Source organism: Bos taurus, chromosome 3, assembly GCF_002263795.3.
Source record: "Bos taurus isolate L1 Dominette 01449 registration number 42190680 breed Hereford chromosome 3, ARS-UCD2.0, whole genome shotgun sequence".
NCBI classification, from domain to species: Eukaryota; Metazoa; Chordata; class Mammalia; order Artiodactyla; family Bovidae; genus Bos; species Bos taurus.
Window position 1 is genome coordinate 34,995,055 of NC_037330.1, and position 23,226 is coordinate 35,018,280.

The following is a 23,226-nucleotide window of genomic DNA, read 5'->3' on the forward strand; positions in this document are numbered from 1 at the left end:
GATTGGGGGCAGGAAGAAGAGGGGACGACAGAGGATGAGATGGCTGGTGGCATCACTGACTCAATGGACGTGAGTTCGAGTGAACTCCGGGAGATGGTGATGGACAGGGAGGCCTGGCGTGCTGTGATTCATGGGGTTGCAAAGAGTCGGACATGACTGAGCGACTGAACTGAAGTGAACTGAATCATGTGTTTGTTGCCTGTGACCGGTGAGTGATTCAGTTCTAATAATATGAGCAGGCTTACCTTCTAGCACCACATTTCAAAAAACCAGCATTTGATTTTTGTTGATTTTAGCTATTGATTTCCTATTTTCAATTTCATTGATTTCTATTCTAATTATTATTACTTTTCTTCTGCTTACCCTTGGCTTGATTTGCTCTTCTTTTTCTATTTTCCTAAGGTGGAAACATTCATTTTTATCTTTCTTCTAGTGTGTACATTCAAAACTATAAACTTTCCTTTAAGTACAGCTTCCCACTAATTTTGATAGTGTTTTTATTTTCATTTAGTTAAAATATTTTAAAATTTCTCTTGAGATTTCTTCTTTGACCAGTGTGTTACTTAAAAGAGGTGTTTTGTTTAATCTCCACATATTTTGGTATTTTCCAATTATCTATCATTAATTTCTAGTTTAATTCCTTTGTGGTCTGAGAAGCAGATATTGTTTTATTTCTGTTCTTTTAAATTTGTTAAGGTGTGTTTTATGGTCCAAAATATGGTCTGTCTTGGTGAGTGTTCCATGTGTTCTTAAGAAAAATGTGCAGTCTGCTGTTGTTGGATGAAGTAGTCTATGGATGTCAGTTATTTCCAGTTGAATAATGGTGTTATTTAGTTCAGCTATGTTATTACTGATATTCTGCCCAGCGGAAATATCCATTTCTAATAGAAGATGTTGAAATCTCCAACTATTATAATACATTCATCTGTTTCTCTTTGCAGTTCTATCAGGACTATTATTTAATGATTAATATGTCATTTTGTAGAACTGACCCCTTTATCTTTATCCCTGATAACTTTCCTTGCTCTGAAGTCAGCTCTATCTGAAATTAATATCACTACTCCCACTTTGTTTTGATTACTGTTAGCATGGTATATTTTTCTCCACTCATTTGCATTTAACATATGTGTCTTTAAATTTAAAGTTGATTTCTTGTAGCCAACATACATTTGGATTTTGGTTTTTGATCCACTCTGACAGTCTTTAACTGGCAGATAGGACCACTTTGGAAGTGGTACCAAATGTTTAGGTTTGGATTCACCCAGAGGTGAATTGGAATTCATTGGATGGACTGATGCAGTAAGACACAGAAGGAAGAAAAGCCAATGTAAGTGTACATAAATGAGGGTTCAGCTATAGGTGGTAGGGGCTTGATTCTGCCAGAACTTGTAAGAAGTGGACAGAATAGTCCCCAGGATTATCCATCTGAGGAAAGGAGATAAGGCATTTATTTACCAATTTCTTATTGTTCAATTGCTAAGTCATGACCAACTCTTTGCAACCCCATGAACTACATGATGCCTGCCAGACCCCTCTGTCCATGGGATTTCCCAGGCAAGAATACTAGAGTGGGTTGCCTTTTCCTTCTCCAGAGGCTGTTCCAGACCCGAAGGATGGAAGCTATATCTCCTTCATTGGCATGTGAGTTCTTTACTGCTGAGCCACAAAGGGAAGCCCTTACCATTTCCTATCCCCAGTTATTTGAAGAATGATCTTAGGACTTTAACTTTCCAGACTTCTAGGTTCAACAGGCTCCCATAGATTTTCAGAAGACCCTAAGGCAGAAAAACAGAGAGATGAGAGGCTTTTTCTTTAGATGGGATTCTGCCACTGTTGTTGTTGTTCAGTTATTCAGTCATGTCCAACTCTTTGCAACCTCATGGACTGCAGCATGCCAGGCTTCCTCGTTCTTCACCATCTCACTGAGTTTGTTCAAACTCATGTCCATTGAGTTGGTGATGCCATCCAACCAGTTTGTCCTCTGTTGTCTCCTTCTCCTCTTTCCCAGCATCAGGGTCTTTTCTAATGGTCAGCTCTTCGCCTCAGGTAGCCAATGTTAGGAGCTTCAGCTTTAGCATCAGTCCTTCCAATGAATATTCAGGACTGATTTCCTTTAGGATTGACGGGTTTGATCTCCTTGCAGTCCAAGGGACTCTCAAGAGTCTTCTTCAACACCACAGTTCTAAAGCACCAATTCTTCAATGCTCAGCCTTCTTTATGGTCCAACTCTCACATCCATACATGACTCCTGGAAAAACCATAGCTTTGACTAGATGGACCTTTGTTGCAAAGTAACGTCTCTGCTTTTTAATACGTTGTCATAGCTTTTCTTCCAAGGAGCAAGCATCTTTTAATTTCATGGCTGCAGTCGCCATCCACATGATTTTGGAACCCCCCAAAATAAGTTTCCATTGTTTGCCCATCTATTTGCCATGAAGTGATGCTGAAGCTGAAACTCCAGAACTTTGGTCACCTCATGCGAAGAGTTGACTCATTGGAAAAGACTCTGATGCTGGGAGGGATTGGGGGCAGGAGGAGAAGGGGACGACAGAGGATGAGATGGCTGGATGGCATCACTGACTCAATGGATGTAAGTCTGAGTGAACTCCGGGAGTTGGTGATGGACAGGGAGGCCTGGTGTGCTGCGATTCATGGGGTCGCAAAGAGTCGGACATGACTGAGCGACTGAACTGAACTGAACTGAACTGAACTGATGGGACTGGATGCCATGATCTTAGTTTTTTGAATGTTGAGTTTTAAGCCAGCTTTTTCACTCTCCTCTTTTACCTTCAACAAGAAGCTCTTTAGTTCAACTTCACGTTCTGCCATTAGGGTGGTGTCATCTGCATATCTGAGGTTATTGATATTTCTCCCAGCAATCTTGATTTCAGATCATGCTTCATCCAGCCCAGCATTCTGCATGGTGTATTCTGAATAGAAGTTAAATAAGCTGGATGACAATATACAGCCTTGACATATTCCTTTCCCAATTTTGAACCAGTCTGTTGCTACATGTTTTATTCTGTTGCTTCTTGACCTGTATACAGATTTCTCAGGAAACAGTAAGGTGGTCTGCTATTCCCATCTCTTTAATAATTTTCCATAACTTGTTGTGAACTACACAGAGGCTTTAGCATAGTCAGTGAAGCAGAAATAGATTTTTTTTTTGAATTCTCTAGCTTTTTCTGTGATCCAACAGATGTTGGCAATTTGATCTCTGGCTCCTCTGCCTTTTCTAAATCCAGCTCATACACCTAGAAGTTCTTGGTTCACGTACTGTTGAAGCCTAGCTTGAAAGATTTTGAGCATTACCTTGCTAGTATGTGAAATGAATGCAATTGTGCAGTAGTTTGAACATTGTTTGGCATTGCCCTTCTTTGGGATTGGAATGAAAACTGTCCTTTTCCAGTTCTGTGGCCATCGCTGAGTTTTCCAAATGTAGCACTTTCACAGAATCATCTTTTAGGATTTGAAATAGCTCACATGGAATTCCATCACCTCCACTAGCTTTGTTTGTAGAGATGCTTCCTAAGGCCCACTTGACTTCCCATTCCAGGATGTCTGGCTCCAGGTGAGTGATCACACCATCGTGGTTATCTGGGTCATTAAGATATTTTTTGTATAGTTCTTCTGTGTATTCTTGACACCTCTTCTTAGTATCTTCTGCTTCTGTTAGATCCATACTATTCCTGTCCTTTATTGCACCCATCTTTGCATAAAATGTTTCCTTTATATCTCTAATTTTCTTGAAGAGGTCGCTAGTCTTTACCATTCTGTTGTTTTCCTCTATTTCTTTGCACTGTTCACTTAAGAAGGCTTTCTTATTTTTCCTTGCTATTCTTTGGAACTCTTCATTCAAATGGGTATATTTTTCCTTTTCTCCTTTGCCCTTGTCTTCTCTTCTTTTCTCAGCTATTTGTAAATCCTCCTCAGATAATCATTTTGCCTGTGAGTCTACACAAAACTGTCCAGATATGATGGAGGCTTCTGGAAATGTCTGCCATGGCCAGCTATCTGCCTGCTGTTTGAGGGCCTCAGAGTTGCGTTAGAGATCAATAAAAATACAGGATTTTATAGGCTATGATCATGGGCTTTCTAGCAATATCATTCTTTCAAAATTTCTTATACTTCTTGTCTGTTTGTTTCTGGTCAGTACCATGCAAAGTAACCACACCCAAAAATATTTTTCCTGATATTTTATTTTCCAGTTCCTATGCTCAGTTATTCCTTCTCTTTGTCATTTTTTTATAGTATGCTATGTTGATATTAACTGAAATAATAGCCTGACAGATGACAGCACCCTCGATGTGATTTTTGTAGATAAGTTCTTTAGGACAATGTCATTACCAGCTTCTGTGCTGGTAACTTTCCCTACTTGGAAACTCCACATTTCTTGACTGTTGAGTCAGGCAGTGACAACTCCCTTTGCAGAGCTCTATTTCCTTCCAACTGTGCTTACAAACTAGCTTTTGAGAAGACCTTAAGGCAGACAGGCAGAGAGAACTCCTGTCTCCCAGATCTTGCTAAAAGCATCGAGGAACAGGCAACACTGTCCAGCATTCTGAGGTTTTACAGTTAGTTTTCCTGTAACTTCAGGCTCAGAAAGCACATGGTCTTCCTTCTAAGTTATCACAGGAGGTAATTTATCAAGCATTTCCACAGAGCATTAGGAAGATCATCACCTTCTTAGAGTGTAATATCTGTATCTCAATAATAAAGCCATTGCCACATATTTTAGGTTTTAGTTATGGCATCACCATTCATCTAGTAACCAATTTTTGTACTCTTTAGGGTTCTTTCTAAGATGTTTTAACAAAGGGAGTTCAAAATACAGTAGCTTAAGTAAGATAGAAGCAAGTGGTCTGGGGCTAGCTGTACAACTCTGCCATCTTCAATATATGTGTTCCAAGGCTGCACCCGCCTTTGCCATTTCCCAGGTGAAGGAAAAAGGAGTTTAGGATAGTTTAGTTTAAGAAGATGTCTCAGAATTTCCATATTTAACTTCCCCTCACATCTCATTAGCCAAAATTAATCATTTAAACTTACAGTCTATTGCAAGGAAGAAGAGGAAAATGTAGTTTGTAGCTGAGTCAGCTGTGTTACACTAAATGGAAGAAAAAGATAAAGGGTATTGGGAACAAATAAGACTAGGAATAGATAGTACTAGGCTTCCCAGGTGGTGCTAGTGGTAAAGAACCCACCTGCCAATGAAGGAGACGTAAAAGATGCACGTTCAATCCCTGGGTCAGGAAGATCCCCTCTAGGAGGAAATGGCAACCCATTCCAGTATTCTTGCCTGGAGAATCCCATAGACAGAGAATCCTGGCAGGCTACAGTCCATAGGGTCACAGAGTCAGACACGACTGAAGTGACTTAGCACACACGCATGGGAACAGATAGCAGTCTCTGACATGTTAAGTGAACCATCACACTTTCTGATGGGGAGTTACTGATTTGAGGACCAGAGAGTTAGTTCATAGAGAGTGGCTGAATCATGTTGATGAAAGACCATCAGAAGAGGCAAATGGAAAAAACATTTTGCCTAGGAAGTAACAGGATAATCTGCTTGCTGAGGTTATCTTGGATCCTAAATGAGTTTCCAGTTTCAATTTTCATGAAACTTAGTTTAGTCCCCGTGAAGCCTGACCTTTACACTGATATTTCTGTTTTCCTTATTTCCACATGTAATTCAATAATCTGTTATTAAGCTAACAACAGGAAACTGTTGTTCTTTGTAACAAAAAACCTCTCACATAAAGTTACTATTTCTGATTATCTACTATCCAAAAATATGAAGTATGTTCCATGTGTAAGGGGTGGGGCCAAAAAGAGATAAGAGAATACAGTTCCTTTGTGTCATTTGCATGCCTTTTATGAAATACTGAATTCATGAATATCTACCTTATTCTGCAGAAGAAAAGAGGAAAAGGAGGCCAAAATAGAGGGGTCTTACTTATTATCTTAGACAATTAATTACATAAAATTAAAATCAGATATTGTACTAGATATTCCACTAGATATTCTAATGTTGGGTGTCTGAAATACTTTTTCAAATAATTGTTACTAATGTTAATGTTATAAACAAAGAAACAATGTATATTCCATTTCAGTAATTTTATACATTTTAATATTTTTATTTATACAGTATAAGAAATGGCTTAGTTCTGATGGTGCTAAAATAGGAATTATTGAAAGATTTATATCTGGTTCATTGGCTGGTGCAACTGCACAGACCTGTATTTACCCTATGGAGGTATGTACTATGATAAAATTTTAACTAAAGAAATGTTTTTAATGCAAATTTTAATTTAAAAAAAACAAGTGAATCACAGATCAGTATTTTATACAATAAAAAGCATTATAGCTATAAGATGTGTCTCACGTGAAGTGTCAGTTGCCCTTAGTAACTGTCAGTTGCCCAGTCTTTTTTGGTTTAGGATAAAATTAGTATTGTACTGTGAAAGTGAAAGTGTGGTTGCTCAGTTGTGTCCGACTCTTTGTTGACCCCATGGACTGTAGTCTACTAGGCTTCTCTGTCCATGGGATTTTCCAGGCAAGAGTACTGGAGTGGGTTGCCATTTCCTTCTCCAGGGGATCTTCCTGACCCAGGGATTGAACCCAGGTCTTCTGCATTGCAGGCAGACGCTTTACCCTCTGAACCACCAGGGAACTAAGAAGACAAATAATTTCATTTCTCCAATTAATTGATAGAATCACTTATTCATTAATAAAATCAAATTTGTATTGAACACCCACATACTTTAAAGTATTTATCTGGATCCAGAGTTGAATCAGACAGGCATTTTGGTCATGGAGCTTATTATAGTCCAGAAGGGGAGATAGAATATGTACATCAGTAATGATGAAAAGTGAAAGTGGAAGTTGCTTAGTTGTGTCCAACTCTTTGCAACCCCAAGAACTATACAGTCCATGGAATTCTCCAGGCCAGAATACTGGAGTGGGTCAAAATATAAATATAAATTCTAGAAGGGAGATCAGTACCAAGTATTACGGAAATTCAGAAGGGAGATATTATTCTAGTTAATGGATTTCATGAAGGACATGAGTTGAATGTGTGAGTTTGACTTAGAATTTGGATGTTTGGAGATGATAAGGAAGTGGATTTTAAGTGTAAATAACAACTTGAGCAAAGGAATGGGGATATAAGAGCAGATATTCAGGTGGAGATAGGATAATACTATAAATAATGGTCTGGGACCAGATCAGAATAGCTTATCAATGCAACTTAAGAAATTTAGCTTTAATTTCTTAAAAAAATAAGATCCATTGAAGACTTTTGAGCTTGAAGTGTAATCCCGGTAAAGTTTTTTAGAGGAGCAGAGACTAGAGAAATGAGATAACTAGATACAAGATATTGCTATCATTCAGAGAAGTGATAATAAGGACTTGACATATGATATTGACTAGGAGAAATTGACTCACATTAGAACAGTCATAAGAACTGACCACTTGAGAAATGGAAAACAGAAGAAAGGGAAAGGAAGATGGCAAAGTTCTGTCTGGGTTCTGTGCCCAAATGTCTAGCAGAGTTATGTCTGAGTTAGGTCTCTAACAGAGGTACAGAACGGAGGAAGTGAGCCAGACTCTGAAAGATGATGAGTTCAGGTTTGCCTGTATTTAATTTGAGTTATTGGTGGGCAACTGAGTTATGATTTTCTACAGGCAGTTGCAAATGTAATACTAAGACTTGAGAGATTTCAAGTCTTGACATGTCATCTGTGAAGAAGTGTTAGTTAAAGCCTTGAAATTGGTTGGAAATAAGTCATAATTTTATTTTTAACTTTTGAGAAAATCTTAGTTTAGAGAATGAAAGGAGCAAAAAACATGCCAGGGAAGCAGGCAGAAAAAATTTACTTGGGTAAGAAGAGAGTGCACGGCCCTGGAGAAGGCAAAGAGTTTTAAGAATGAGATTATCCAAAGTGTTGGGTCCTACAGAGAAGTTCGTACAGAGGGCTTCCAACTGACTACTCAGAGGAAGCTCCATCAAGATATACAGTTGCCCAATTAAGACAAAGTTTGTGTTTTTCTTGTCTTGGATATTTTAGAGAGCCTTTTCTCCAAGTATATCTGTGTGTGTGCATGTTAAGTCACTTCAGTTGTGTCTGACTCTTTGCAACCCTATGGGCCAGAGCTGGCCAGGCTCCTCTGTCCATGGGATTCTCCAAGCAAGAGTACTGGAGTGGGTTGCCATTTCCTCCTTCAAGAAGTGTATCTGGAACTCCCTTAAATTAGATTAATAGAAATTAAAAGGACAATAAGTGAAGTTCTATCAGAAGAATTACACTAAACATAGGAAGATGGATCACAGACAGCCTACAAGAAGCTATATTGTCTTCATAACCCATGTTATGTTACTACTTTATGAGCACAAAATGAACCCAAGTTATATTAAGTTAGTTTGTAGACCCTGTTGTTAATGATAGTTCCCAGAGTATGTATCTTTAGCATATTATAGAATGTTTTTTCCATACTTGTTGTTCACTTTACCATGACTATACACTTTTGGAAAATTTGAATTTTGACTATAGCTGCTTTATTTTGGGCTTCCCTGGTAGCTCAGACAGTAAAGAATCTGCATGCAATGCCGGAGACCAGGTTCGATCCCTGGGTCGGGAAGATCCCCTGGAGAAGGGAATGGCTACCACCTTCAGTATCCTTGCCTAAAGAATGTTATTGCTTTATCTTAAATCAATAAGGTTATCTCAGCTGGTTTGATTTAGAATATGTTTCCTTATAGTACATGAAAGGTGTTTGAGTGGGTATATCAATTAAAGCCACAATGCTTAATTATATTTTCCTGTTTAAATAATTAAAAAAAAAAACCTCTGTACTGTATCAGTTGTTTATAATTAAGAGTTAGCAGAAAGTTAAAATTATATTTGAGATTGCTTTCTTTTTTTATTTCTATGATAATTAGCAAACATCATGACCTAATACAGTTTAATTGATTGCTAGGTAAGTTGAGTGAATCTGATCAATATATTTTTATTGTATTATTTCACATTTAGGTTATAAAGACCAGACTGGCTGTAGGTAAAACTGGACAGTACTCAGGGATTATTGATTGTGGCAAGCAGCTTCTGAAGCAAGAAGGTGCTAGAGCCTTTTTCAAAGGTTATATTCCTAACTTGCTAGGAATTATACCTTATGCAGGCATAGATCTTTGTGTTTATGAGGTAAGCTTATTCTTATAACATGATGTTTTGTGTTAGATTTGAAAATTTGATTCAATACTAGTTTTTATTCTAAAAATCTGGCTATAAATGATTTTTTATGAAATAGCTTCCAACCAAGAAGTGAACTGAATTGTTTTATTTTGTTTTTCTTTTTATATATTAGTTGTTTGCTAGTCTAGTAATAATTTTTTGTTTTTTTCTTTTTTGTTTGAATTAGTTTTTGGTAATAATAAAGAAAGACCTTTCTGCTAAGCCACCATCACCTTGATAGCAAAATCAAACATACTACAAAAAAAGAAAATTGCAAGCCAGTGTCTTTGATGAATATAGATACAAAAATGCTCAACACATTTTTGTTACAAATCCAAACAGATTTTGTTGCAAACCCAGCAACACAAAAAAAAGATCACACACCACAACCAAGTTGGATCCACCCCTGGATCAGACAGATGGTTCAGCATACACAAATCAATCAGTGTGATACAGCACATCAACAAAAGAAAAGATGAAAACCACATGATCATCTCAATAAATGCAGAAAAAACATTTGATAAAATTCAACATCCATTCATGAGAGCATCTCTCACCAAAAGGATATAGAGGGAATATTTATGACAAACCCACAGCAATATAATACTCAACAGTGAAAGCTATTATAAAAGCCTTCTTTCTAAATTCTGAAACAAAACAAGGATTGCCCACTCTCACCATTTCTATTCAACATAGTATTCGAAGTCCTAGTCACAGCAATCAAACAACAAAAAAACCTAAAAGATATGGAAATTGGAAGGGAAAAGGTAAAATTGTCATTATATGCAAATAACAGGATACTCTAATAGAAAACCCTAAAGACTCCACACAAAAACTACTAGAAATGATTAATTCTGCAAGGTAGCAGGTACAAGATTAACACTCAGAAATTGTTGAATTTCTTTACACTAACAATGAAATATTAAAAAAGAAAGTTAAAAAAATTCCTGTCTAAAATTGGGGCTTAAAAACCCTAGAAATAAACCTAACCAAGGAGGTGAAAGACCTGTACACTGAGAAATAAAAATTATTGATAAAGTAAACTGAAGATGATTTAAAAACTGGAAAGATATCTTGGATTGGAAAAATCAATATTGTTAAATTGGTCATACTACACAATGCTATGTACAGATGTAATGCAATCCCTATCAAATTACACATGACATTTTTCATAGAACTAGGACAAATAATACTAAAACTTATATGGAACAGAAAAGGCTCAGAATTGCATAAGTAATACTGAAGAAAAAGAATAAAGTGGAGGCATAACCCTCCTAGACTTCAGACAATACTACAAAATTTACAGTAACCAAAAAGCATGTCATTGGCACAAAAACATATATATCTAGATCAGTTGAACAGTAGAGAGCCCAGAAATAAACACACATACCTGTGATCAATTAATCTTTGACAAAGGAGAAAGGAATATACAATGGAGAAAAGACAGCCTCTTCAGCAAGTGGTGTTGGCAAAGCTAGACAGCCTCATGTAAATCAATGAAATTAGGACACTTCCTCACAGCATACACAAAAATAAATCAAAGTGGCCTAAACAGTTAGATATAATACATGAACCCATAAAACTCATAGAAGAGGACATAGCAAAACATTCTTGGAGATAAATCATACCAATATTTTGCTTAAAAATTTTTTTTATTTTATATTGTAGGATAGTTGATTTATAATGTATTGGTTTCTGGTGTACATCAAAGTGATTCAGTTATATATATACATATATCCTTCTTTTTCAATTCTTTTCCCAGCAGAATTCCCTGTGCTATACATTAGGTCCTTTTGATCTTTTATCTAGTAGTGTGCATATTTTATCTATGGTTCTTTAGTAGTTAGTTGTGATTTTGATGTTTTCCTGAGAGAAGGTGAGCCCAAGTCCTTCTATTCCACCATCTTATTTACCTTCCTGTACCAATGTTTTCTTAAATGAGTCTCCTAAGACAGAAGAAATTAAAGCAAAAATAAGCAAATGGGAAATACTTTTGCACAGAAAAGGAAACTGTAAACAAAATGAAAGTACATCCTACAGAATGAGAAAATATTTGCAAACAATGCAACTGACAAAGGCATAATTTCTAAAATGTAAAAATACCTCAGTATCAAAAAAAGAAAAGAAAAACAACAACAAACAACTCAACCAAAAAATGGACAGAAGTCCTAAACAGACATTTTTCCAAAGAAGAGGAACTAAAGAGCTTCTTGATGAAAATGAAAGGGAGAGTGAAAAAGCTGGCTTAAAATTCAACAATCAAAAAACGAAGATCATGGCATCTGGTCCCATCACTTCATGCCAAATAGATGGGGAGACATTGGAAACAGTGAAAAACTTTATTTTCTTTCTACCATTAGGGTGGTGTTATCTGCATATCTGAGGTTATTGATATTTCTCCTGGCAGTCTTGATCCAGCTTGTGCTTCATTCAGCCCAGAATTTCACATGAGTACTCTGCATAAAAGTTAAATAAGCAGGGTGACAATATACAGCCTTGACATACTCCTTTCTCAGTTTGGAACCAGTCCTTTGTTCCATGTTCAGTTCTCACTGTTGCTTCTTGACCTGCATATAGATTTCTCAGGAGGCAGGTAAGTTGGTCTGGTATTTCCATCTCTTTAAGAATTTTCCACAGTTTGTTGTGTTCCACACAGTCAAAGGCTTTAGTGTAGTCAATGAAGCTGAAGTAGATGTTTTTCTGGAGTTCTCTTGCTTTTTCTGTCAACTTATGTTGGCAATTTGATCACTTATATGTGGAATCTAAAAAATAGTATAAATGATTTAATTTATAAAATAGAAACAGACTCAGAGACACATAAAATAAACATATGGTTTATTTGATTACCAAAGGGGAAGTGGCTGCAAATTAAGAGCATAGAATTGGCAAATACACATTCAGTTCAGTTCATTTCAGTTCAGTCACTCAGTCATGTATATATAATAGATAAATAAGAATTTACTGTATGGCACAGGGAACTATATTCAGTATATCTTATCTAATGGAAAAGAATCTGAAATTTTATATATATACAAAACTCTGATGTACACCTGAAACTAACACAATATTATAACTCAACTATAGTATAATTAAAAAAAGAAAGAGCAATAAAACCCCCAAACTGAGCTGAATATACTCCAGAGCTATTTGTGACGATTACTCAAATTCTAAATATTCTACTCTAAACTTATCACTTCAATTTTTAACCTAGGAATTTACTCTTTATGATTGTCTCACAGTTTTCTATTGAACCAGTTACTTTAAACTTGAAACACTCCTATGAAGAAGAATTAAGTTGACATCTGACGTTTACTGTGAATTATAAGTAACACTGATCACTGAGGAAGGCTTTCTTATCTCTCCTTAGAACTCTGCATTCAGATGCTTATATCTTTCCTTTTCTCCTTTGCTTTTCACTTATCTTCTTTTCACAGCTATTTGTAAGGCCTCCTCAGACAGCCATTTTACTCTTTTGAATTTCTTTTCCATGGGGATGGTCTTGATCCCTGTCTCCTGTACAATGTCACGAACCTCTGTCCATAGTTCATCAGGCACTTTGTCTATCAGATCTAGTCCCTTAAATCTATTTCTCACTTCCACTGTATAATCATAAGGGATTTGATTTAGGTCATACCTGAATGGTCTAGTGGTTTTCCCTACTTTCTTCAATTTAAGTCTGAATTTGGCAATAAGGAGTTCATGATCTGAGCCACAGTCAGCTCCCGGTCTTGCTTTTGCTGACTGTATAGAGCTTCTCCATCTTTGGCTGCAAAGAATATAATCAATCTGATTTCGGTGTTGACCATCTGGTGATGTCCATGTGTAGAGTCTTCTCTTGTGTTGCTGGAAGAGGGTGTTTGCTATGACCAGTGCGTTCTCTTGGCAAAACTCTATTAGCCTTTGCCCTGCTTCATTCTGTACTCCAAGGCCAAATTTGCCTGTTACTCCAGGTGTTTCTTGACTTCCTACTTTTGCATTCCAGGCCCCTATAATGAAAAGGACATCTTTTTTGGGTGTTAGTTCTAAAAGGTCTTGTAGGTCTTCATAGAACTGTTCAACTTCAGCTTCTTCACCATTGCTGGTTGGGGCATAGACTTGGATTACCACAATATTGAATGGTTTGCCTTGGAAACTAACAGAGATCATTCTGTCGTTTTTGAGATTGTATCCAAGTACTGCATTTCAGACTCTTTTGTTGACTGTGATGGCTACTCCATTTCTTCTAAGGGATTCCTTCCCACAGTAGTAGATATAATGGTCATCTGAGTTAAATTCACCCATTCCAGTCCATTTTAATTCTCTGATTCCTAGAATGTCAACATTCATTCTTGCCATCTCCGGTTTGACCACTTCCAATTTGCCTTGATTCATGGACCTAACATTCCAGGTTCCTATGCAATATTGCTCTTTACAGCATCGGACCTTGCTTCTATCACCAGTCCCATCCATAAATGGGTGTTGTTTTCGCTTTGATTCCATCCCTTCATTCTTTCTGGAGTTATTTCTCTACTGATCTCCAGTAGCGTATTGGGCACCTACCGACCTGGGGAGTTTCTCTTTCAGTGTCCTACCTTTTTGCCTTTTCGTACTATTCATGGGGTTCTCAAGGCAAGAATACTGAAGTGGTTTGCCATTCCCTTCTCCAGTGGACGACATTCTGTCAGACCTCTCCACCATGACCCTCCCGTCTTGGGTGGCCCCCACACAACATGGCTTAGTTTCATTGAGTTAGACAAGGCTGTGGTCCGTGTGATCAGATTGGCTAGTTTTCTGTGATTATGGTTTCAGTGTGTCTGCTCTCTGATGCCCTCTCGCAACACCTATTGTCTTACTTGGGTTTCTCCTACCTTGGACGTGGAGTATCTCTTAACGGCTGCTCCAGCAAAGCGCAGCCGCTGCTCCTTACCTTGGACGTGGGGTATCTCCTCATGGCCGCCCCTCTTGACCTTGAACGTGGAGTAGCTCCTCTTGGCCCTCCTGCGTCCACACAGCAGCATGGGAACAACAGAATGGGAAAAACTAGAGATCTCTTCAAGAAAATTAGAGATACCAAGGGAACATTTGATGCAAAGATGGGCTCGATAAAGGACAGAAATGGTATGGACCTAACAGAAGCAGAAGATATTAACAAAAAGTGGCAAGAATATACAGAACTATACAAAAAAGAGCTTCACGACCCAGATAATCACGATGGTGTGATCACTCATCTAGAGCCAGACATCCTGGAATGTGAAGTCAAGTGAAAGCATCACTACGAACAAAGCTAGTGGAGGTGATGGAATTCCAGTTGAGCTCTTTCAAATCCTGAAAGATGATGCTGTGAAAGTGCTGCACTGAATATGCCAGCAAATTTGAAAAACTCAGCAGTGGCCACAGGAGGAAAAGGTCAGTTTTCATTCCAATGCCAAAGAAAGGCAATGCCAAAGAATGCTCAAACTACCACACATTTGCACTCATATCACATGCTAGTAAAGTAATGCTCAAAATTCTCCAAGCCAGGCTTCAGCAGTACGTGAACCGTGAACTTCCAGATGTTCAAGCTGGTTTTAGAAAAGGTAGAGGAACCAGAGATCAAATTGCCAACATCTGCTAGATCACTGAAAAAGCAAGAGAGTTCCAAAAAAACATCTATTTCTGCTTTATTGACTATGCCAAAGCCTTTGACTGTGTGGATCACAATAAACTGTGGAAAACTCTGAAAGAGATGGGAATACCAGACCACCAGACCTGCCTCTTGAGAAACCTATATGCAGGTCAGGAAGCAACAGTTAGAACTGGACATGGAACAACAGACTGGTTCCAAATAGGAAAAGGAGTACGTCAAGGCTGTATATTGTCACCCTGCTTATTTAACTTACATGCAGAGCATATCATGAGAAACGCTGGGCTGGAAGAAGCACAAACTGAAATCAAGATTGCCGGAAGAAATATCGATAACCTCAGATATGCAGATGACACCACCCTTATGGCAGAAAGTGAAGAGGAACTAAAAAGCCTCTTGATGAGAGTGAAAGAGGAGAGTGAAAAAGTTGGCTTAAAGCTCAACATTCAGAAAACTAAGATCATGGCATCTGGTCCCATCACTTCATGGCAAATAGATGGGGAAACAGTGGAAACAGTGTCAGACTTTATTTTTCTGGGCTCCAAAATCACTGCAGATGGTGATTGTAGCCATGAAATTAAAAGACGCTTACTCCTTGGAAGGAAAGTTATGAACAACCTAGATAGCATATTGATAAGCAGAGATATTACCTTGCCAACAAAGGTCCGTCTAGTCAAGGCTATGGTTTTTCCAGCGGTCATGTATGGATGTGAAAGTTGGACTGTGAAGAAAACTGAGCACCGAAGAAATTATGCTTTTGAACTGTGGTGTTGGAGAAGACTCTTGAGAGTCCCTTGGACTGCAAGGAGATCCAACCAGTCCATCCTGAAGGAGGTCAGTCCTGGGTGTTCTTTGGAAGGACTGATGCTAAAGCTGAAACTCCAATACTTTGGCACCTCATGCGAAGAGTTGACTCAGTGGAAAAGACCCTGATGCTGGGAGGGATTGGGGGCAGGAGGAGAAGGGGACGACAGGATGGCATCACTGACTCGATGGACATGAGTTTGAGTGAACTCCGGGAGTTGGTGATGGACAGGGAGGCCTGGCATGCTGCAATTCATGAGGTGGCAAAGAGTCGGACACGACTGAGCTACTGAACTAAACTGAACTGATAAGTAACATAAAAGCTACAGAATAGTTATGAGGTCATAGTTAAGAGGGGTGGGTCTGAAAAAATAATTAAGGACCTCAGAGCTGATAAAATAGTTGTTTTCAACTCTATATGCATATCAGAATCATCTGCTTGTGGTTATTTAAAAAATAAGATTCTTGGGCTATATCCTAGGATATTCTGATATCATTGTTCTTGGAAGAGGCCTGGAATTCAGGTTTTTTAGCTCCCTAGAAACATCTGATGTAATATCAGTTAAAACTAAGAAAATTGAAATACTATTATACAGTTGTGAAAATGAGAATTGAGTAGAGTAGTAATTGGGGGGTGTAGGGGGAGAGGCAAGAGCTCTAGTGTAAATAGCCTTCCAGTGAAGTGTAGCTTGCTCCCCTTACTTCAGCCAGTCATTTCACTTTATGGCTATTCATCTGCTTCAGGTAGATCACTTTAACAATATATACCATGTATGGAGAAGGCAATGGCACCCCACTGCAGCACTCTTGCCTGGAAAATCCCGTGGATGGAGGAGCCTGGTAGGCTGTAGTCCGTGGGGTCGCTAAGAATTGGACACGACTGAGTGACTTCCCTTTCACTTTTCACTTTCATGCATTGGAGAAGGAAATAGCAACCCACTCCAGTGTTCTTGCCTGGAGAATCCCAAGGACGGGGGAGCCTGGTGGGCTTCCGTCTCTGGGGTTGCACAGAGTCGGATACGACTGAAGCGACTTAGCAGCAGCAGCAGCAAATAACAATATATACCATATATTTAACAATATATACCAACCAACAATGTCCTTGGTTATAGGGACATTGAGAGTATGTGACTAGATTAACTTAAAATTCTTTCTCAGTACAAGAAAAATATCTCTCTAGGTACAAGCCTAGTGGTATTTCTGGTAAGTGGTACCACCATTATGTGAAAGATAGCCAATTTCATTTAGCACTGAAAGATATACAGTTACATTTTCATAGAATTTATTCAATATTATACCATACATTTATTTTCTTTTCTATGATTGTATTAAAATAAATTGTTTGCCCCTGTTTATATTGGGCTCCCTCCATTCTTTTATTTTTACAGTTAAATATTTTTTGCTGTTGTAACAAAGTGCCATTACACATTTCTCTCTTTATTATTGCATAACTCTAATAAATGCACACTGAGTAAGGACATTTTGAAACTTATTTTTTCAAAAGTGTCAAATTATATATTTGATAATAATTGTCCCAGTATATAATGGTGGAGTTGTATCCTTTAATTAATAAGTAGTTCTAAAAGCACCTAGTGATATTTTCAACCAGTTATTTGTATATAATTTTTCTGGCCATTTTTACTCACAGAAAAGCAAATCTAGAAAGATGAATCAGTCTTAAAATTTGAGAAAATATGGGTTTGTTAATTTAGAGTGCGTTATTCAATCTTCTCTGCAGTGTCCTGTTAATCCCTCTGAGAATCTCTAGATTTTGCCTGGGTCTTTGAATATCCTCACAGACCAAAACAATCAAGCAAAACAAAATAAAGCATGAACAGAGAGCAAACAGAGAACTCACACTGAGAGTGTATGAATCATTATTGGAAAACATCTGTGCACTCGATGCCCAATAGGACACCAGAGGTGCCTCCTCTGTACAAGGAAGAGTAGGAACAATCTCTTGTGAAGATTTTGGAAAGAACAGTTCCAAAATCAAGTGACCAAGCTTGACTTATCATTTTTCACCTTTCTGACCTGATAATTCATTAGTCTCTGAATTACTTTCTTCATTTATAAAATTTATAAAATGAGGTGACAATATTAACAAATTTCTGTAGGGATTAAATGAGATGACATCGATGAAAATGCTCTTTATAATTCTTGAATCAAGAAGCTAACTCAAAAATGTTTATCGAAACTGAGTGAGCAATGAACTTTGTTCTACTTAGACTTGCTGTGCTGTGCTTAGACTTGCATAGTAGTTAAAGGATATTTACTACTCTTTTTTCTGCTAGCATTTGAAGAATCATTGGCTAGAACACCATGCAAGAGGCTCTCTAGACCCTGGAATAGCGATTTTGCTGGGATGTAGTACACTGTCTAATGCTTGTGGTCAGATGGCCAGCTTCCCTCTGAACCTTATTAGAACTCGTATGCAGGCTCAAGGTGAGTTTTATATAAGTGAAATAATCATAAGTTTTAAAAGTTATTTAAAATAATTTTAATGAAAACAGTAGTAAGAACTAACTTAAGACTGTTAAAAATAAATTGTTTTAAATGAGTAGAAATTAATGATTTCAAAAACAAAAATGGTAAAATTAATACATAAATCAAAAGCTAATTCTCTGAAATTTAAAGCATGAATCTTGGATTTGTTGTTTTATTGCAGAGTCTTGTGAATTTTAGATTTTATTTCTTCTCCAAAGTTCTATTTGGAACTCTTCACATTTCCTTCAATTATTGATGATTTCCACGGAGTTTCAAATTAGGCAGTTCCATGCAGAACAGTAGAAAAGATTTTTCTTTCTTCAAATTGAGTCAGCGTTTGCTCAATATGCACGTATTTCCCCCTAGTTCTGCTCTTATCATAGTCTGCATCAGGAACTTAATGCACTTGTGGAACTGAATGCAGTTATTCTGTGTTCTAGTACGTTTAGCAAGAGATATTAGGTAGAGGGTATTGCTTTTGTTTCTCTCAAGTGAAATATTAGGAATTTAGACTATAAGAAAACACACACGTGTCACTTTTTGATAAGAAAAAGAAACCCCACATAATCTGATTGTCATCCCGAGTTAACTATTCGAGGGGTCATGTGGTAAGTTACCTTCTTTTAAATGCTTTTTCTCCACTTTTTAGTGAGACTTTTTTTTTTAATTTATATTGCAGTTCAGGTGAAGATCTGTGTATCCCTCTATCAAACTATGTATGTCATACACAATTCCAGATGCTCCTTTGAGGTCCTTTGTGAAAGAATTTCAAGTGCTGTCCAAGAGGGCTTTCTGCAGTGATGGAGTTGTTTTTTATTTGTGCTATCCAGTATGGTAGCCATTAATGACACAGGGTTATCAAGCACTTGAAATGTTGTTAGTGCAACTGACAAACTGATTTTCTGGTTTTGCCTAATTTTAATTAATTAAAATGTGTAGCTTCATGTGTCTAGAGACTACAGTTTGGACTGCACAGGACAATTCTACAGGTAGGGAGAGAGGCATACTCTGAAGTAATTTCAACCTCTATAAATTCTCATTTTAACCACTGAACTATCTTTAGATTAAGTATTGTATTACATTGATTTTTTCCTTTATAGCACTGGAAGAAAAAGGAACAACCTCTATGATTCAGCTCATTCAAGATATATATAACAAAGAAGGAAAGAGGGGATTTTTCAGGGGTGTCACGCCAAACATCATAAAGGTGCTTCCTTCAGTATGCATTAGCTGTGTGACTTTTGAAAAAGTGAAAGGACATGTGGGATTCACTGAGAAGTAGAATATCAAATTGTTTCCTTTGCTATAATTACCTAATTGTAAGGTAATACTTCGTTTGTAAGGAGAAATTGACTCCCCCCCCCCCCCCGAAAGGAAAGAGATATCAAGTAATTGTTAAAATATTTTCTCTTTATCTGTTACAAAATCTATATATTAAATAATTATTCTGTTAAAGTTCTTTAATTTAAAATCCTTCACATCCACAGATTCAATTTACACTTCCCACTACTCTCAGAATCCTAACTTGAAACTTGTTTTTATTGGGTTGGAAGATACCATAGTAACACTGTAGAAAACATTTGGTCAGTTGTAGCAGTTTGTGTTAGCTCTTTTGTATTTAAGCAATTTTTTAAAAAGCAGAGCTTGAAAATATTTTATACACTAGAAGAAAAATCAGTGCATTTAAAATTGATGTTGTGTGGAAGATCAGTCTAGTTCCCTTCTTTTAAGCAAAATAAAATGTGAGTTTCATAATTCCTTCTATCAGGTTATAGATGGAATACTGATGACATGATAACACATTGCTTATTTCTCTGGGTACTTTCATTTGCAAATGTAAACATTGTTGGCTCATTTTTATTCTTGACACTTTCAGCTGTTTGTCAGCACTGAAAACAAATTAACATTGGAGGAATTTTCTTTTATCTTCTGCTTGAAAAACATTTGAGTTTTAAAAATTAAATCCATTATTTCTGAAAGCAATTCTTATTTCAACTTATTTCGACTTGAGTCAGTAGAAATTCCAAATTTCTGTCCTTGGTTTTATGAAAAAAAGAATCATATTCTATGCTGGAATTAAATGAAAGTGCGATGAGACAGTGGTAATGGGCTGGTTGGCCACAACGAACTCAGCTGAAGAACTGCCAGGCTAAACAGACTACAGTCCAGGCCGGGAGACTTAGTCTTGCTGATAAGAAAATTTGACCTTATTCATTTCCTCAAGGTGATCAGTTTCTTGGTGATAAATTAACCAAAATTACTCACAAGTCTAAGGTTTATACCATAATGCAAAGTTATTAATCTATAGTGGCACTTAATACTCTCCATTAACCAGAATACTTTCATCCCTTCTCCAGGGCACATCTTTTTCTGGTAGAGGAGGCCAAGGTAGCTTTCTAAGCTTCATTGCTCAGGGGCACAACTTAAAATCACTGCCTTTGTGTAGTCATATCTCCTCTTGCTGGGTTCTTAAACCCAGTCTTGTTAAGGACCCCTGGGCTTGCACACATTCTTTAAAAGATTCCATCTCCAGGAAACAAAGTAATCACCTTCCAAGATGCTGCAATCTTAGAAGGATTAGTGTGTGCGAACTTCGTGAAATCTGCACCTTCAGAGCCTCAGTCCACCAGCACTTTCTGAGCATTCTCTTTTTGCCTCTCCCCTTCGTGTGTCGTATCCAGTTTCAGTCTTGCTCAACATAGTTTCCCCTACACACAGGGCCTTCTCTTGGAGTACAACATTTTGTGGAGATTTCCGAGATCTCCTACTGCTGAGTCCTCTGTTCCTCCCTAGGACATGTGTTACAAACTCCTATGCCAACTTCTTAGGGGCCTTAGGGCAGCACTCATGCCCAATTTTGAAATTTTCAGATTTTTGCTCTCTCCTATTTTCACTGAAATGTATTTAAGGGATTTTATTTCCTTTTACTTTTCCTCCAGTTTCTAGGAGAAGTACAACAATTAAAAACTTAGCATCTACCTCATTTCAGTGGAACCAGGAACTCCAAGTGAGACAAAATATATTCAGTTGAATCTTTAGACAGTTTTTCCTTGTATTTGACATTTAAAATAAAGGATAAATAAGCATGTTTGCGTACACACATAGAATTACACAAATGTGACAACAACAGGTGCTGAGAAGTTGCTTTGGCAGCTTTGGCACCACACGCAGTGAGTGTTACCATCAGTGACATTTTCCCAAATGATAAATGTTTACTTGGTAACATTCTGAACAAAAGAAATGTGATTTGCCCTTGCTTTACATGATACTTACTTTCTTGAAATGTTTAATGAAAATTAAAACAGTGTAAAAATAGATAATAAACAGGTTTTATTTGCACAAATGGCCAGTGGGATGTTTAAGTCATGTATGCAATATTTTGTGCAGAACTGTGTATCACATTCCAGGACATTTAGCATTCCTGAGTCCTCCCTCATAAATGTCAGAGCCACCCCTACAAACATTATGACCATCAAAAAGTGCTTCCACAAGTTTGTTAAGACTAAAGGCAAAAAGAACTTCACATGAGCATTATGCTATAGTTGATAAACATTGCTTCCCACGGAGGTACAGTTTAACAATTCTGAAACCACTGTACATATATGGGCTTCCCTGGTGACTCAGACGGTAAAGAATCTGCCTGCAATGTGGGAGACCCAGGTTTGATCCCTGGGTCGGGAAGATCCCCTGGAGAATGGAATGGCAACCCACTCCAGTACTCTTGCCTGGAGAATTCCATGAACAGAGGAGCCTGGAGGGCTACAGTCCATGGGATTGCAAAGAGTAGGACATGACTGAGCAACTAACACATGCATACATGTATACTGAAATTTGATAGTTAAGTACATGTTGGCAGATGATGGGAGTCACCTTTCTCACTGTTGGAGTGGAAGGTTAGAGATAAACAAGAGCAGGAGGCCCTATTCTATGTGTTAAGGGCTACTGTTGGAGACATCAGTAATAACTCATATTTATCTTAGTATAGATACAAATAGTTACATATAGAGAACATTTGTAGCTATATTTACAGCATACACACCTATATTTCTTTGCATCATCAGCTGAAATTGCCCCAGAGAACCAACACCCCTGTAGCAGTGAGCACATCTTATGCCCAAATCTTGGTTTCTAATACCATTCTCCAATAAGGAAGCAGGATTCCAAGAAATAACTGGTTCTGGGAATTGGGAAGTAAGTACCTGTGATTACCCTGAAGCATCTTGTAGTGCCAAAAAATTAAAAAGTTTATTTGGTTGCAAAACCAAATAAAACAAAAAGCCAAACCCACACATGTGCACACACTGAAGGAGATATGTCGACGGGGCATGGGAGCCCACAGAAAGAGCTCCAAATCACCAAAGCTGGAGAAATTTGAGCAACAGAATGAAGTAGTATGGCATTATAATTCAACATAAAATATTCATGAGTCCACATTAATGTAAATTAATGATTGAATAAATAAATGGGAGAGAAGCGACAACTCTTCTTTGCAGAAGAATTCCAAATAATTTATGTAGATGCTTCTTCCTCAACTCCCCACTCCTCAACTCATTAGGTGTGGGCTATGCATAGTGACTTTCGAACAGTGTAATATGAAAGGGGGAAATGTTACTTAGATTAATTGGAGAAATCTGACAAACATTGCTTCAGCCAGCTAGTCAAAGTCAGTATCAGCTAAGTTATACTGATAATATGTACTACCAATACCATGTGATGAGAATGGCAATTTACCTCTATGTCTTCCTCCCCAAACCCCATAATTATGAGAAAGACATCAGAGGAATCTAAATTGAGAGAGAGTTTACAAAATTCTTTGATTAGTACTCCATAAAATTGTCATCAAAGTTTTTCAAGATCATCAAAAACACAGAAAATCTGAGAACCCTCGTAGCCAAGCCAATAGGAAATTAAGGAGACATGATGACTAGATGGACTGTGGTGTCTTGGGTGGGATCCTGGAAAATAAAAGGAGCAGTAGGTAAAAAACAAAGAAATCTGAATAAAGTGTGGGTTTTAGTTAATAATTTAGCAGTATTGCTTCTTTGTGACAAATGTACCTTACTAATTACAAATGTTAATAACAGGAGGAAACTGGGCATGAGATAC

At 37.5% G+C, this 23,226-nt stretch overlaps 1 protein-coding gene across 2 annotated transcripts in view; it reads left to right on the plus strand.

Moving 5' to 3' along the window:
- Nucleotides 1-19,498, plus strand: part of LOC615258 (solute carrier family 25 (mitochondrial carrier; phosphate carrier), member 24-like) — a 92,211-nt gene extending 72,713 nt beyond the window's left edge. The window contains exons 7-10 of one of the 2 annotated variants that reach the window (XM_059885054.1): nucleotides 6,146-6,253; nucleotides 9,030-9,197; nucleotides 17,928-18,078; nucleotides 19,221-19,498. In XM_059885054.1, coding sequence (XP_059741037.1) covers nucleotides 6,146-6,253; nucleotides 9,030-9,197; nucleotides 17,928-18,078; nucleotides 19,221-19,402 — 609 coding nt within the window. In that variant the 3' untranslated portion in view covers nucleotides 19,403-19,498. The remainder of the gene's footprint in view (nucleotides 1-6,145; nucleotides 6,254-9,029; nucleotides 9,198-17,927; nucleotides 18,079-19,220) is intronic. The other variant, XM_024990049.2, reaches the window with a different exon arrangement.
- Nucleotides 19,499-23,226: the final 3,728 nt, after the last annotated feature.